At 45.1% G+C, this 16,423-nt stretch overlaps 1 protein-coding gene and 1 long non-coding RNA gene across 10 annotated transcripts in view; one reads left to right on the top strand and one right to left on the bottom strand.

Moving 5' to 3' along the window:
• Positions 1 to 2,876: 2,876 nt before the first annotated feature.
• ARHGAP26 (Rho GTPase activating protein 26) overlaps positions 2,877 to 16,423 on the bottom strand; it is a 458,221-nt gene continuing 444,674 nt past the window's right edge. For 5 of the 9 annotated variants that reach the window (XM_063706840.1, XM_063706843.1, XM_063706845.1 and 2 more), the window contains one exon: positions 2,877 to 9,528. In XM_063706840.1, the coding sequence (XP_063562910.1) occupies positions 9,440 to 9,528 (89 nt within the window). In that variant the 3' untranslated portion in view covers positions 2,877 to 9,439. Of the gene's footprint in view, positions 9,529 to 15,635; positions 15,751 to 16,423 lie in introns of those variants that run through there. The other 4 variants (XM_063706839.1, XM_055389277.2, XM_063706842.1 and 1 more) reach the window with 1 other exon arrangement.
• LOC109027001 (uncharacterized) lies at positions 10,639 to 15,700 on the top strand. Its single transcript, XR_002006097.3, has 3 exons — positions 10,639 to 10,767; positions 14,090 to 14,180; positions 15,594 to 15,700. It is a non-coding gene; the product is annotated as an uncharacterized lncRNA (long non-coding RNA).

The raw sequence follows: 16,423 nt of genomic DNA, 5'->3' as shown, positions 1-16,423 counted from the left end.
GGGTGATTGCTCTCAATGGGCCATGGCCAGTTACTCCCCACTGTAAGGAAAAACAGAACGGAAATGGACTTAAGCTGCCACATGGGAAACTTCAGTCAGACCCAAAGAATTCCCTCAGTGAGAGTGTTAGATATCAGACCAAACTCCTGTGGGACAGTGTGGAATTTCCGTGAAGGGACTTTACAAAGGAATACTTCTTTTATGTTTGGGGGTGATTCTGATGTGGTTTTGCTTGAAGGCAGGCCCTTTTCACATAAGGTTCATGAAACAACCCCTAAGTAACCCAGATGACAGCACAGGGTCTCTGGCTCTTGGTCAGCTGCTTCTCCAGATGGTTTCTTGTGCCCAGCACCAGCCAAGGAGGCTGGGAAAGAATGTGGCTGTGTGTGCCTGAGTGGAGGGTGGGAGGTCTTCCTCCCACAAGCTCCAATCCCAGTATGTGAGCAAATGGTGCGTTTTGCCAAGGGTCACAAAGTTACCCTGTGTTCAAGTACCCAAGTGTAATAACATGCAATTTCTTTCTTCCAACTATAACTGTAGAGTAAAACAGGGAGGAGGAACTGCCTTCCAGTGCAGTGCTTTTCCCACTTTTTTTTTTCCCCTTGGTCAGCCCACCCAGGGGCTATGAGCACCTGCTGTGTGCCAGCCCTGGCCTGGGTACTGGGCAGAGATGAACAAGACCTGGTCTCTGTCCTAACTGAGCTGTTTATTAAGAGCAAGATGGGCCTCAAACATTTGATGACAAATCATGAATTAATTATAGGTAGAAAGTACATGAGGGAGAAAAATGGTGTGATAGGAGAAAAGGTGGAACAGAAAGATAGCCATCCTCTACGGCCATAATTTCAACTTGCTCATCACAGGTGAGGCAAGCATGACTACTCCTTTTCTTTGTCATGAAGATTCAGAAAAGGTAGAAAAACAGTTAATAATTCTTTCCAATAATCTACCCCCACCCCCAAATCCCAAAAGGACATCCAGCCACAGTGTCAGAACAAATATTTCAAGTTTACGGTGGGCATAAGACCTGGAGGGTAAGATGTGATTTGGCACCTAAAGAAAGAACCCATGGACTCACGTTTTTACTAATTTGCTGGTTGGCCTGGGGAAGGCATCAAAGCTACCTGGCTTTCAGCTAATAGGAAGTTGCAGCAGGCTTCATGGGGCCAATGACGTAAGAGACGTGACAGATTTACAGTGCGACAGGAGTTGCTAAGTGCTGTGGGATACAGAGGGTCTCCGTGTTGATCATTTCAACTTAAAACTTTCTGGCTTTGGTCCTCACTGTCTGATGTTGACTGGGTACCGCAGGGTGGCTTTCTGAAGGATGCATCCGGGCATGGGCACGCCCCTTCCCTGCGGATGGTTATGCAAAGCTCTTCCATGCGGGGAACCTCACCCACCCCGAGCAGTTACCATGGAGGTTAGAGCCTCCCTTGGCTGCTGTGCAGGCTGCAGTCAGCCAATACTGACTAACCCCGCATAGTTAATTAGTGGCAGCTTAGCTTGGTGCTATTAAAAGCAGGGCAAGCCAATGACACTGACACATTCAGGTAGGAGAGAAGTGTGGTATCTGAGTGGAGGTTGAGAAAGAACTGAGAAAATAATAAATTAGAGCCATGACTTAATTCTCATGAGCAAGCGTGTTTGGGGTCTGAGAAAATCTCTCATCACACTCACTCTCTAACATTTACCTAATTTCAACTGTCAATCAAATCCACTTCTAACCCAGGTGCTCTTAGGACTAATCATGCAGTCAGAACTGAGTGAAAAACACCAAGCAAAACCACAGGACGTGACAGTTTGTGCTCTGCTCTGAGTGGCTGTTAAAAGCAAAACAAAATTAAAACCTTCTGCTAGGAAGGCATGAAAGTTGAAGTGATTGGGAAATCTATTGGAAAGGCCAAGGACAAAGATAAAATACACACCACGTATTTCATTCTCTCCACGAAGGATCAGACATAGATGTACACCATACTCAGAAAGCCTCGCCTAGTTACAGGATGACCCACACATGTGGGAGCCTTTGGGTGCTGGGGGAGTTTTCCAGAGGAGACTGTCAACTCAGTGAGGGCAGCAGCTGCTGCCAGCCTGTACTGTTCACAGGGGTAAACGAGTGCCCTAAGTGGCAAATGAGGACAAGCAGACAGCTCACATGTGACCCACGCATTTAAATAGCCCCCCTCCCCTTAGAACCAGGACCAAGGGAGCTTCACATCCCTTCCTCCTTTCCCAGGGCAAGCATCTGAAGCCAGAAGCCCCACCCTCAGTCCCCAGTGCGCTGGCTTCCCCATGCCCCCTCCACTGAGCACATCAAGGAGTCCTCTGTGCTTGTGGCAGAAGCTGGGAGCTCACTGGAAGCCTGGGTCCCAGGCTGCCACTCAGAATGTATCTGGAAGGGACATGATGAATGTGAAGACTCAGTGATCTGGGTTGGCCTGGGACAGCATGCAACAAGCTCTAAACAACAGACTTACAAACCAGCTGTGCTGGGGGCATTGCCTGTGTTCTGGCTCTGATGATTCCATCCTTGTGTTCACGAGGTTTCAGAAAATAGGTGATTAGAAAGTCAAATTTAGGAAGAATAAAACAATATGTATTCTTAGAGAAGAACGTTAGAAATGTGAAGTGGACTATGACTCTTCGGGCTCAATTGTTTAATATGCCTGAGGAGCAAATTCTCAAGTTTCCTAGCATCTGACCTCTTCCTAAATGGAAAGCAAAGCTTCTCAGAGCTCATCAGAAATAAGCACTGTGGTTGTCACCAAAAACTGCAGGAGCCAAGACTTGTGACCTTTGATCATCCTCTATATATGCTTATTTGAAGACATATTAAAGCATGTATTGAGTCAAACTCTATCAGAAACTCAAGAAAATACCACCAAATGGAAAAGTCATTTAATTCAAAAATCATACGTCCACTCATTTCATAGGGATTGTCACATAAACCAACCACACGTAAGAAAGCCAAGTTTCAGAGGCCTCTGAACAGAAATTTTGTTTTCTTTATAGATATATTTTGTGACACAAAAGCATTTTTTAAAAGCCTGAACATGGCAACAGGGCTACTAACAGGGACAAAGGTCTATTCTAGTCACAGATTACTTTCTAATTACAGCATTGGATTCTACGCACGAGTCAATAGTCAATACTGAAGTTTAGAACAGTGCGTTATTTTAAAAGAAAACATTAAAGTGCCATTTAATAAGTACTTTATTGATATTATATCACACAGCACTTTACAGTATACTCAAAGATAGCCTAAATTATGAATTAAACATGCAAATATTTTCTTTTCCAAAATGTGGACAAAATGTCTTTTAGAGTGCTTTTGAACACTAGCCTTAGCTACTAAGCATTCATGGGTTTGATCTTTTTTGCAACATGACTTTAAGTAAGTTAACAAAAAATGTAGCTGTAGACAGTAATTGTTTGATAAATATGCACAGTTTTAAAATGGCACTGAATTTACTTCTTTAATCATTTTAATAGGCCATCCACAGCCTCTCTTGTGTCTCTAATTCTCAACCTCCGAGTCTTAAAGGCTGTAAAGGCTCAGAAAGTGCCAGCTCATGTGGGTCTCTATAAGTGTCTATGTCTTCATAGATGTAAATATATGCTGTATACACACACATACACACACACATAAATATGCTTTAGAATCAACAGATGTGCATTGTCAGATACAAGGTTGATTCTGGCATCTGGATAACCAAGAAAGCTGCTTTTAGGTGTCTGGACAACTTTGTAGAAATGGTTGACGTAGAACAGTATAGAATGTCTTAACCTCTCCAGGACTGCTCCAGGTAACTGACATTTTGTTTATCAATACTCTGGTTCTGACTAAAGTGAATTTTGACATGTACATGTCATGTCATGTCATACCCACACAAGGGTCTAGGTCTGTGCTAAGCCTTTGCTCTCTAAAGCATTCCACCTTGAGAGGCGTTTTCACTTTGTAATGTCTGGCACAACTTTTGTAAAAATATTAGCTGTGAAATTTTTCTGTGATCGCTTTTTTTTTTTCTCCTCAGTAAGCACAATGTTTATCCTTCTAAAAAAGTATCCAAAGCGCCTTAGGATGGTTCACCTTTCTCCTTCTCTCTAGTCCTGGTGTTACTTTGCATCCAACACTTTTTCCTCTCAATAATACAGGTGCTTCCACTGGAAGACCACATTTCAGCCAAGGACTGGCTCTGAATGACACCTGGATTCTATGGCCTTTCCCTCCACTTTGGGAAGCTCTTTAGTTAGACAGGTACTGTAGGCGGCAGGAGAAAAAAAGTTAATTATTACTTGTTGGAGTCTTGTCTCAGGCATGCTGTGGGGCTGTGCAAGATTTGCTGCTCTGCTGCTGTTGTCATTTTGATGCTACAATTACAGAGGCGGTTCAGCACCCAGCCGATCGGTGTGGCTGCTAAACACATTTGAGCATGACAAGATAAATTTGTTAGACACCAGCACAGGGTGGGTGAGGGGACATCCTGCTGACTTTATAAAGGGATGTGGGGCAGGGTTGTCGAGGTAAGTGATGATTGTCAAGTTTGCCAGAGATGATAGATAACTCCTTTGGCAGAACACCTAGGTCATTCCTTTTAAAGTCAGGTAGCTAAGAGGCTGTTTGGTTTCTGCAGTGCTGGCTACCTACTTGGGGAACATGGTTGCTCACAAAACATTCAGTACTTGGGCAAACTCTGGGTGCCATGGTGGCCACTGCTGTCTCCGGGAGTGCCATGTCCACAAAACTCAGTCATCCAGACTTGCTTTTGGGAGCAGAAGCCAGAGGATGACAGGTGCCAACAGACAGGCAGGGATCAGGTTATCTTTGGCTTCTTCTTTCTGTCTTTCTCCCCTTCAACTGTGAATGCTTTTGGAGCCTCTGTAGTCAAGACAGAGCTTTTACTGAGACAGCAGTTGCCATTTTCAGGTGATAGAAACTCAGGGGATAGAAGGCCTTCCCTTTGAGCCGCAGGTATGGCACACACAACTCTGTAGCTCTGGGCAAGTGCCTTGGGATGCCCTTGTCACTAGTATGGCTCTGTCCTGCTAATGCCAGTCTGTCAATACTTGATTGTTCATTCTTTCTCTTTGCCTCTCACCGAAAAGCACTCGGTGAGAGGAAATGAACTGATATTCAAAAAGACAGTTTGGTCTGACATAAGAAAACATATTGGAAACACATATTGGCTGTATAAATACTTCAGACATTAAGCTAAAGACTGGCTCCAATTCTAGGACACCAAGGCAGGCCACAATGCACAGGGTCCATCCCTATATATGTTTATTTTGAAAAACAGGAGAAAAGATCTTCTGTCTTGAGCAAGTCAGGGTTTTACTTGCCTGGGGGCAGGGATTTGAAACCAGCTGTCTTCTCCTGGCATGGCATTCTTTTTTTTTTTTTTTCTTTGAGACGGAATCTGGCTCTGTCGCCCAGGCTGGAGTGCAGTGGCGTGATCTTGGCTCACTGCAATCTCTGCCTCCTGGGTTCATGCCATTCTCCTGCCTCAGCCTCCAGAGTAGCTGGGACTACAGGCGCCCGCCACCACGCCCAGCTAATTTTTTGTATTTTTAGTAAAGACGGGGTTTCACCGTCGTAGCCAAGATGGTCTCAATCTCCTGACCTCGTGATCCGCCCGCCTCAGCCTCCCAAAGTGCTGGGATTATAGGCGTGAGCCACTGCACCCGGCCATGGCATTCTTTAGCTACGAAATTTTGTTAGTAACCTGAAGGAAGAGTGAGAGGCTGACCTTAATACCCCTAAAAGATTCAGGCTATGGCTAAGTGATCCCTGGGTCTTACAAAGGAAACTGGAGGCTACTGGGAAAGCTCAGGGATCCTGGGCCATGGTCTTCCACTCTGATAACCAATTCATTCTCCTCATCTACCCTAAAGTTTCCTGTTCACACAGAGAGAGTCAGAGGTAGGGGGCATGGATAGGGGAGAGAGTAAAATCTTTAGTCTTCAAGTTCCTTCCTACTCATTGGCTCATATTCTGAAGTTTATCCAGTTTTGTAGCTAATAGGAAGGAGGGGAGCCTGGCTGGGCAAAGGGAAACAGAGCAGCCATCTGTCAAGGGCACCGCACAGCCACAGGGAAGCTGGGGAGGGGGTACCTGAAAGATCCCATTGGCAGCAGCTCATGGGCACTGCACAGACACACGGAAGCTGGGGAGGGAGTTACCTAAAAGATCCCATTGGCAGCAGCTCTGTTTCTCCCGGTTTCAAATCAGAGCCAACTCAAGAGGGAGGGACATGCTTCCAAGCAGTGAAGCTGGGGCCAAGTGCCTACAGGGATGCTTCGTGAGGCACCCCCAAAGCAAGGATCTTGGCCTTCTGTTCCTCCACATGAGCTCCAGGTAAGTTTATGATGGGACAGATTACAACTTCAAACATCAAATGTGGTCGGCCGCAGTGGCTCACACCTGGAATCCCAGCACTTTGGGGGTCTGAGGTGGGCAGATCACTTGAGGTCAGGAGTTCGAGATCAGCCCGGCAAACATGGCAAAACCCCATCTTTACTAAAAATACAAAAAACTAGCTGGGTGTGATGGCTCATGCCTGTAGTCCCAGCTACTTGGGAGGCTGAGACAGGAGAATCACTTGAACCTGGGAGGTGGAGGTTGCAGTGAGCCAAGATTGCACCACTGCACTCCAGCCTGGGCCACAGAGTGAGACTCCATCTCAAAAAACAAACAAAAACACAAATAAAAAACCTCATCAAATGTGCTAAAAGCATGAAGTTGGTCTCTCTTTGGGAAGCACAATAGTATGTGAATGCACATCCCCTGAGGCCCCCATTTCCCAAGGCCTTCTTGTCCTCAAGTTCACAGATCTAACCTACTAGTATACCCCCTTTCTTCTCGAGTTTTCCCCAATGGCTTTCTTGAGTTCTGTCTTGGTCCTGTCCATTCTTAATTCTTATTCCCTGATTCAATGGTAGTGTCTCGCTTGCTCCTGGGTGAGTTCCTGGAAAAGAGCTGTATAATCCTGGAGCCGATAAACTGAGTAGTGAATCACCATGACAAACCCCTGTTAACTTTAAAACCACCTGTAAAGCTATGATGGCACAATCTATATCCCTCCTGGAGTCTTCCTCTTCTTTTGGGATCACGGGAATTGGAGGTGAAAGGGAAGAGTTTTAAAATGTTTAGGAGAAAGGAAAGCAGCAGCACATTGAGAACTGAACATTCTAAGAAGCTGGTTCTTTAAGAACTTACAGACGCACACAAAATTTGAAAACTAGCTTGTCCACATTTCTAAAGCCTCAGAAGATGTGGAGAAAAAGAAGTAAAGAGCACAGCAACTGACTCATCTCTTTCTGGCCTGATATCTTGGGGGTACCAAGAAATACACCTGAGAAGAAAGACAAAAACTCGAATGCCTGACCCCACTTATTTAAATCCTGAGCTTCATCTTACTACTAAGTAGGCATTCTTTGAAAAACTCATTGCCTGGAGATGCTCTTCCCATCTCCAAATCCAAAGCCCAAGGGATGCTTAAAAACACATAAAGACTGAACACCACTGATGTGTCGTGCCCACCAACAGGACAGCAGAGAGCAAGGCTAAAGAAATGTCTTCTCTTTCCTTCAGGCCGAAGGGGGGACAGTGACCTTGACTCTCTTCAGCTTTGCCTCCCCTCTCTCCCTCTTAAACATACTTCTTCAGCAATCGAAGCCTAAGTGTGTGAGCAACTAGCTTAAAGAATATCAAATATAAAACTTTGCCATATAGTATTTCAAATCACTCTATTTACAAGTTTATCTTTTCAAAAAAAAAAAGTAAAAGATACAGTAATTCAACACAATTCAAGTTTTTCTTTTCTTCTTTAAAGTTCCCTAACAAGGAATTCCAGAAACAGGAAACACTGAAGCAACGCTGCCATCCAAGGGGCTCCTGGGGAGCTTGACGGTCCATCGGTTTGTAGTTTGTCTAGAGTCACCCTTGCAATGACATTCACATGTGGAAGATACGGATAACTCTGTTGTTTGCAGGCCAAATGAATTTGAAATCTCCAGGTAGTACTTCCCCATCCAAGACAGTCTTCCACAAGATCCAGCCTCTTTTCACCAGCAAATTCCCTTTTTCAGAGGGTACTCATCCCACCCTCCAACCTTGGGTTTCTTCCTGAATCACAATGGCCTATATTAGTCTCAAGCCTCGAAAGACTGAGAAATAATTCCCTTTTTCGGAGTGGCAGTGAACATAGATGTCCTTTTAAACTATAGGCCATACGGGTAGCCTAGGAATTAACCTTGAAAACCACCACAGCACCAGTGTTCAGCAGCCCAGAGTAGGGCAAGGGGGCTGGCCAGTGGTGGGTTAGAGGCAGGCAAGGGTGGGAGCAGAGATGGGTGAATGGGAGGACACGGGGAAACCAGTCAGATGGCATCACCCATTGGGAGGCAGCATCTTACCCTTTAAAAAACAAACATCAGTTGCATGGAGGAACAGAAATATTAAGACTATGTAATTTAATCTCAAGAGGTTAATAGGGTGTGCTCCAACTATATCCCGATGCTGCTGAAATTCATCAGAAAGGGAACAGTTCCCAGCTACTATCCCATCTGCCTCAAGTAGACCACCCTAATTCCTTCATCCTGTGCTTCAAGTTGTTAGAAAACCATTCAAAAAAAGTGTACCAAAAAGGGGAGAGAAAAAAATGTGTCATGCAAAGAGGATGTGTTATTTTATTTTTTTGGTTTGGTTTTAGAGTAGGTTGGGTTGCCGTGGTTACTAGGCGATGGATGGCAGCCCTTGGTGGCAGAGAGGTTCCTAGCCTGGGAGGGAGAAATGCAGGGTGTGTGTGTTCCCGTGCAGGAGAAGACTGGATTGTATCTCGTTGATGACAGGCCAACGGTTGCTTTAGAGATGGTGAGAGATTGGATCTTATATAAACAGTGTTTTAACCCTCTTCATCCTGCATGCAAACAGATCCAGCTGTCTGTAGCACTTTAAGTCTCAAGTACTGAGAGGTGGGGTAGAGAGAGTGCCTATTGTAAACAAAAGCAATGGATCCAGCCCGGATCTCAGCGCCAATTTCTTCACCCAGCCCCAGCAGGCTTAGCTACACAGTGTGCTCTCAGGGACTATTTCTATCTGACTTCCTCTTTCTGAAGGTTGGGCGTTTGGACCGTTGAAACAAAATGAGTGCCCCCTATTCAGGGTACTCATGAGAAAACGGCTTTGCAAGTCTTCCTCTTAGTTATCAAATGGTCTCCTCTGCTGATTGACTTCTTTTCTTGCAGTATTGATGTGTGTTGGCTGAGATGATCATGGAGATGAGTGACACCAGAGCTCACAGAAACATTCATGTTGACAGGTAGCAACAGAGTCAGTCACGCTGCATTTCTCAGTGGCAAAGAGAAATGGCCTCGACACTGGAATCAGCAGTTGTCATGGATACCATGTAAAGCTCAGCAGTTCTGCTGGGGCCCACGGTTAGAGGAACTCCACGTAATTCTCAGGGATGAGGCCAGTCTTTCCGTTCAGAGTCCCCTCCAACCAGCCAGGCTCCTGAGATGGGTGAACTGTACAGGAAGGGGAGAGAAAGCGAGAAGAGATGGCATTACAGATAGAGCAGGCGGCAGATGTATGTGTGGGGTGCGTGTGTGTGTGTGTGTGTGTATGAAGGAAGCTTGGACAATGAGTACAATCACTTATTAAGTTACACCATTCTAGAAGTTTAAACCAAAGGTTCTGAACCTTTTGTGGAATATAAGCCTTCTGATGAAAGCTGTCCTGAACTTTCTTTACAATGAAAAAGGAAACAGACACAGACATACAAAATTTTGCGTACAATTTTAGGGGTTTCACGGATTTTCTGAAGCTCCTGGTTTAAACTACAATGAAGTGACAGATTCCTACTCTTGTTAGAGGGCAACAGTTGTCCTGGTCCAACCATACATATATCCATCCTTCCATCCTTCCTTCCTTCCTGCCTGCCTGCCTTCCTTCCTTCCTTCCTTCCATCCATCCACCCACCCACCTGCCCAGTATCAACTATGTACTCAGTGCAGTGCCCATGGAAGACTGCTAAGAACTACTCTTTAAAGATATCCAGCTTCTAGAGGCTGGGCCTGGTGGTTCACGCCTGTAATGCCAGTACCTTGGGAGGCTGAGGCAGGTGGATTGCTTTAGCCCAGGAGTTTAAGAACAGCCTGGGCAACATGGCAAAACCTTGTCTCTACAAAATATACAAAAACTACCTAGTTTTGATAGAGCGTGTCTGTAGTCCCAGCTACTTGGAGGAGGGGGAGTGCCGAAGTGGGAGGATCGCTTGGGCTCAGCAGGTCGAGGCTGCAGTGAGCCGTGATTGCGCCACTGCACTCCAGCCTGGGCGACAGAGCAAGACCCTGTCTCAATCAATCAATCCAGCTTCTCGTCATCATCTTACTTTCCTTCAAATCCTTACCCCCTGCTTCTAATTTCCTGCAAATTTTCTGGGTTTTTTTTTTTTTTTTTGGTTGTTGTCATTTTGAATAGCCTTTGAATAGCCATTTCTCTGTTTCACTCACACCCTTTCTTAGTTTTCTTTCCTGTTCTCTAGATTTTCCCCTCCTCTATATACCAGTTTGAAAATTCTTCTCTTCCTCCCTCTATTGCCCTTTGATTTTTCAGTATCCAAAGAATATATATCTACTTTTGTGACATCATGATCCATCTCCATGGAAACCATTGTGATATTATAAAGATTATCTAAAATCCAGCTGAGTCTGCAAAGCAGTCAATAGCAGGAAGGAAGAGAGAAGGAATCACGGGACTAAGAGGTGGGGGATGTTCATGCTTGTCAACTGAAGATATACAGATCACTCTGCAGTGAGGCAGGACATTTACTCTTAATGTGTTAGGAAAACTCCAATTTTCCAAGATTATTTGGAGAGAATAGATTTTCCCCTATTCCTTTCCTGGGCTAATTAAATGACTTCCTGAGCTTGTTTTAGAAAAGCATTTCCGCTCCGACACTGCTACAGAATTCTAGTTTCAGTTTGTAGGGAAAGACACAAGAACAGAAACCAAAGGAGGCAAATGGGAGGCAGCAAAAGAATCAGCCTTGAGGCTTCCAGAAGATCAGTGTCAGTCAACTTTGGGTACACCTTGAGTGCCTCCTTAGGAAAAGACAAGGTTAAACATCTATTAGTTGGCCTCCAAAGTTGGCCAATTTCAGATCACTAAGCTTCAGGAATAAACAGCAAGGATACTTTGGGTTCATGACAAACCACACAAGAGACAGTCTGGGAGAGAAGTGCCTTGGAAGAAGACACAACTTAAAAGCAACCTGGCCTCTCCAATGACCAAAGCTCTCCCATGCCACTCTTAAAGAACACCCAAATACCCCTGCCCTCTCCAATGACCAAAGCTCTCCCATGCCACTCTTAAAGAACACCCAAATACCCCTGCCCTCTGCCCATCCATCCAACCAAAGCTTCCAAGATCACTTCAGTTTCTGCACTTCATACTGGTGACAACAAGACCCTCTTCCCTTTACTGGGTTCTTGCAAATATGAAAGGAGCTGGTGTGGATAAAGCACTCGGCACAGAGCCAGGCACAGAGCAAATGCTCAGTACAGGCTAGTCAGTAGGAGACCCTGGATCGGGACTGCTCAGCAAGACCCCCTCCTAGTAGCGACCTAGTAAAACCAGATGGCCCTTACCATCCACCTAAGCTTCAGGAAAGATCAAATGTTTAGAATAAAATTAACAAATCAAACCCATTCTCCAAAATAAAAACCTAGAAAGAATAAAGCAGCCAGACTGACAAAACAAAAAAACAAAAACCAGGCCCTCCCGCTTTACAGCAAAGCTCCAAGTTGAGTTGTTACTCTACTGGATGCACTGAGTCCATCTCCTTCAGACCTTTCTCCTTTTCCTGGCTAGCTGTTCACCCACAGCACAGGTACTGGGGTGAAAACATTTACAATGCAATTTGAGGGCTAAGGGAAGAATTAGAGGGGACAAGAGAGGCCCTCCAAACTGGAGGCCAAAAGGTAGGTCACAGGAGATGGCAGGAGATAACACAGCCTTTGGGTTGGACTGCTGACTCACTGAGGCTTCAAGCCAGGATTTATACTAAAGCATGTGCCAGACCATGTGCTTTGGAACCCTCAGGATGCTTACTCAAACTGCACATTCCTGGGCCCCATGGCAAATCAATTAAAGCAGAATCTCTGGGAATGGGACCCAGGAACCTGTATTTTCACTAGCTCACAGGAAGTTAGGAGCTATAACTTCTGTGCCCAAATGCCTCTGAGATAAAACGCAAATTGTCATTTACTAATAGAGGAGGGAGGCAGCACCAGTGCCCCCTTTCTTTCTGCTGTCTTCTGTTTCCATGTTAAGGCTTAGCTGAAGCCCCACTTCCTTTGTAAATACTACCATGGAATCCCTTCTACCTGCTCCCTCCTCCTCCAGACACCTAAAATGCTCATAGTACATTCCACATAGTATTCATGGGTCCTATTTATATGCTGTTCAAATGTGCTAAGCTTTGCTTCTCTATCTAGTTTTTCAGTGCGTTTTGGTTTGGATTATAGCACTTCCTGGCTCCACAACCTTCAGTAACTCCCTTCTGCCTCGTGAATTATAATCATACAAGCTAACACTTAGATATGTTATGAAGCTGCTGTGTGCTTGGAGTTTTAGACATATTGATTCATTTGATCCTCAGGATCCCAGCTTGTATTATTATTGTCTGTATTTTGCAGATGAGAAAATTAAGGCTCAGAGAGGTAAAATAATTTGTGCATGGTCATAATACTGGAACCAAAATTTGAACCCAGCTTGTTTGACTCCAGAGACCAACTCCCTTCCCACTGTATCAGGCCTCTATTTAACCAGAGGGTGTGACCCATGCTGATAAGGATGATAACATGTTGAGCACATGCCAGGTGGCAGACCCTTTGCGAATACGCACTTCACACCTGCGTTTCCTCCTTTCATCTTCAGAATGACTATGGAGTTGGTTCTGCTATTATCCTCACTTTACTGATGAAAAACTGTGGCTGTGAAAAGTTAAGCATCTTGGCCAAAATTAAATATTAATAGCTGGTAGACAATGAAAATGAATCAGAGACCAGGACATCTGATCCCAGAGTCTGTCGTCTTAACTACTACTGCTGTTGCCTAGCCCAATGCTCTGAACATCAAAGATGCTAAGTGCTTGTTGGGCTGAATGGCGCCAATGTGCAACACTGAACTGCACCAGTGTCCAACATGCTATCCAAACACAAAAGGTGTTGCCACAAACTGCCTGAGTGGCTCTTCAGCTCAACAGCATATACTAAATATAAGCTGCTGGGGACACGGGTGTGCTTCCTGCCAACCACTTTCTCTCAGCTCTACCCGTGTACACCATACATCCCTGTGTATACAACTCATGTCTTCTGCCCTCCTTCACTCACCATGGACAGGGAGCAAGTGTGTGACTAAGGTCTCTAATGGCTGACTGTCCCCAAAAGAAGTCTTAACTAAAAGAGGTGCAGACCCCTGGGTAATTAAAGTACATTCACTCATTTAACAAAGGTTTACTGAGCACCTACCATGTGCTAGACACCATGCTAGGTCCTTGCACACAGCACAGAACAAGCAGACAAGATTTTGCTCGGCGGGACAATCAAGCAATAAGCAAGCATATAATTTTAGGTAGTGGTAAAAGGAGAGAGAAAGACTAGAGCAGTGGGTAGTGCAAGTACAACGGCCCTGTGACGGGAAAAAGCTGGGTGTGATTTTAGAACAGTGGTGTGCATCTATTTCTTAAAGGGCCTCATAGTGAGAGTGTCTCTCTCCTTAACTCTGCCACTGTAGTGCCACAGATAACACGCAGACACAAAGGCATGAGTGTCTGTGTTCCAGTAAAGCTTTATTTACAAAAACAGGTGGCGGGTTGGATTTGACTGGCAGGTCATAGTTTGCTGACCTTACTTGAGAACATAAAGAAGGCCTGCAAAGCTGCAGTATGTCAAGTGAGGGTGAGAGGAGGTCAGAGGGGTAGGAACTAGGCCCTAGGGGCCTTGTAAGTCATTCTCAGAGCAGTGGGAGGCCACTGATAGATTTTAAGCAGGAAATAACATGATGTGATTTTCATTTTCAAAGATGACTCTTGCTGCTATGTGAAGAAGGGGTTCTGGGAGCAAGAGTGGAAGCCAGTGACAAGATGTGTCAGGCGGCCAGTGGAAGCGCCCAGGTGAGAGGTGAAGGTAGCCTGGGCTTGGGCGTGGCAGCGAAGATGGCTGGAGAAGCTGAAGGAGATCCCTGAGTGCCCTCCTGTTAACCCATTTCCTAGGCAGCTTGGGGGCTCCCCCATGAGGATGTTCTCCAGCAGCAAAGGAAATTTGGGACAGGCCTGCTGTGTAGTGGTGCTGTGTTAGGTACCATGGGAATGAACGGATCCAGCTCCTCTCAAATCTTATTAAAAGTATCCCTAGAACCCAATTTTAGTGACTGCCATGTGCATTTTCCAGGTATCACGAATCATGCTGCTTCAAGATGACTAACGTTCCGGAGAATATGAGCTATTTCTCTTTCCAGTTACTGTCTGAGGTGCTCTTGTTGAAATGGACAGTTTCCCAGTAGATTGGCCAGGGATGACACTGGAATTATTTCTAGGTATTGCACATCCATTTCCCACTGCACAAAGTCCATGAGCTGACAGCAGCAGCCACTCCAGAGTCACAGTAGGGGCCCCTGGAATCCAAAGGCTTCAAGATTAATCATTACAAAACAACAGACTTTCCCCTCCACGGGCCCCTCCCTTTTCCTCTTCCTTATTCATTCTTCTTAATCCTGAAACACACAAAAAGACACACATACACACACACACACGTGCACTTTCTGATTGGTTTGATGATTTAATCTGACAACTACACAGCATACAAATTAAATAGTCTTTACCTCATGTCCCCAGCAGTAAACTAACAAGAAATGGAACAAGGAAAAAGACCCCCACCCCACCCACCGCCTGACAGAATAATAGTGTTCTGTAATGCCTCATTTTCTCCTGTAGAAGTGAAGGAGTGGGGAGGAAGAGGGTCTGTGTAAGCATTTTCCTCTGGAAAAAAGACCTAATAACATATTTTGAGCTAACCCAATCGAGAAAGTGTACTAACATTTTGTCAGGTCCATTTTCTACTGCAACTCAGTCAACACTGAGAGGTGTTTTCTTTCAGGTTCAATTTGGCCTTTTGCTCCTCAGGGAATTTGAAAGGTCACTGGCAAGGCTGGTTAAAAACAAACCAGTGTCAGCGAACTCTGCCATGACTCCTAGAGACCACAGGAAGGCTTGGGTAAGGTCTCTCACTCATTCAACCAAACTTTCCTCCTGCTCTCAACAATACCTATAGGATTTATGATGATTACCATGTTGTATGCAGGAGCAGTTACAGAATTGTTAGGCGACAGGTGGCAGGTTGGATTTGATGGGCAGTCATAGTTTGCTGACCTTACTTGAGAACATGAAGAAGGCCTATGAGGCTGTAGTATGTCAAGTGAGGGCGTGAGGTCAGAGGGGCAGGAACTGGGCCCTGGAGGGCCTTGTAAGTAATTCTCAGAGCAATGGGAGGCCACTGAAGGGCTTTAATGTCATTTCCGTTTTTCAAAGATCACTCTCGCTGCTCTGTAAAGAGGGGGTTATGGCAGCAAGAGCAGATGTGAGAAGATGTGTCAGGCGGCCAGTGGAAGTGCCCAGGTGAGAGGTGGAGGTGCCCGGAGCTTCAGTGTGGCAGTGAAGATGGCTGTGGAAGCTGAAGGACACTCTGCTGGGGAAAAAAAGGACTTGGCAGTTAACAATCATCCAGGCTTCTCTTCCTTTTTCCCCCTTTATGCTTAACTATTTAAGCTACTGCAGAAAGACTTAAAAATGAAAGAAGGTAGGAACATAAAATGGTAAAATGGTGCAACTTCTTTGTGAAACAGTTCGGCATTTCCTCAAACACTTAAACACGGAATTAATATGACCCTGCAATCCCACTCCTAGGTACATCCCCAAGAGAACTGGAAACCTACGCCCTCACAAAAACCTACACACATGTTCACAGCAGCATTATTCAAGCAGCCAAAAAGAGGAAACAACGTGCCCATCTACTGATGAATAAGCTTACATAAAATGTGCTATATCCATACCATCGCACATAAAAAGGAAGAAGGTTCTGACATGCTACAATGTCGATGAACCTTGAAAACATTATGCAAACTAAAGAATCCAGTTTCAAAGATCACATACTATATAATTCCATTTGTATGAAATGTCCGGAGCAGGCAAATCTAGAGAGACAAAGTAGAAGAGTGGTTGCCTTGGGCTGGATGGAAATGGGTTGTGGTAAGTGGGGCATGACTGCTAAAAGGTATGGGGTTTCTTTTGGGGGTGATGAAAATATTCTGGAATTATATAGTGGCAATGGTTGCACAACTCTGAATATACTAAAAACCATT

This window comes from Gorilla gorilla, chromosome 4 (genome assembly GCF_029281585.2).
Source record: "Gorilla gorilla gorilla isolate KB3781 chromosome 4, NHGRI_mGorGor1-v2.1_pri, whole genome shotgun sequence".
Lineage (NCBI taxonomy): Eukaryota > Metazoa > Chordata > Mammalia > Primates > Hominidae > Gorilla > Gorilla gorilla.
Note: the sequence above shows the minus strand (reverse complement) of the source record. Positions and strands in the feature narration are given on the sequence as shown.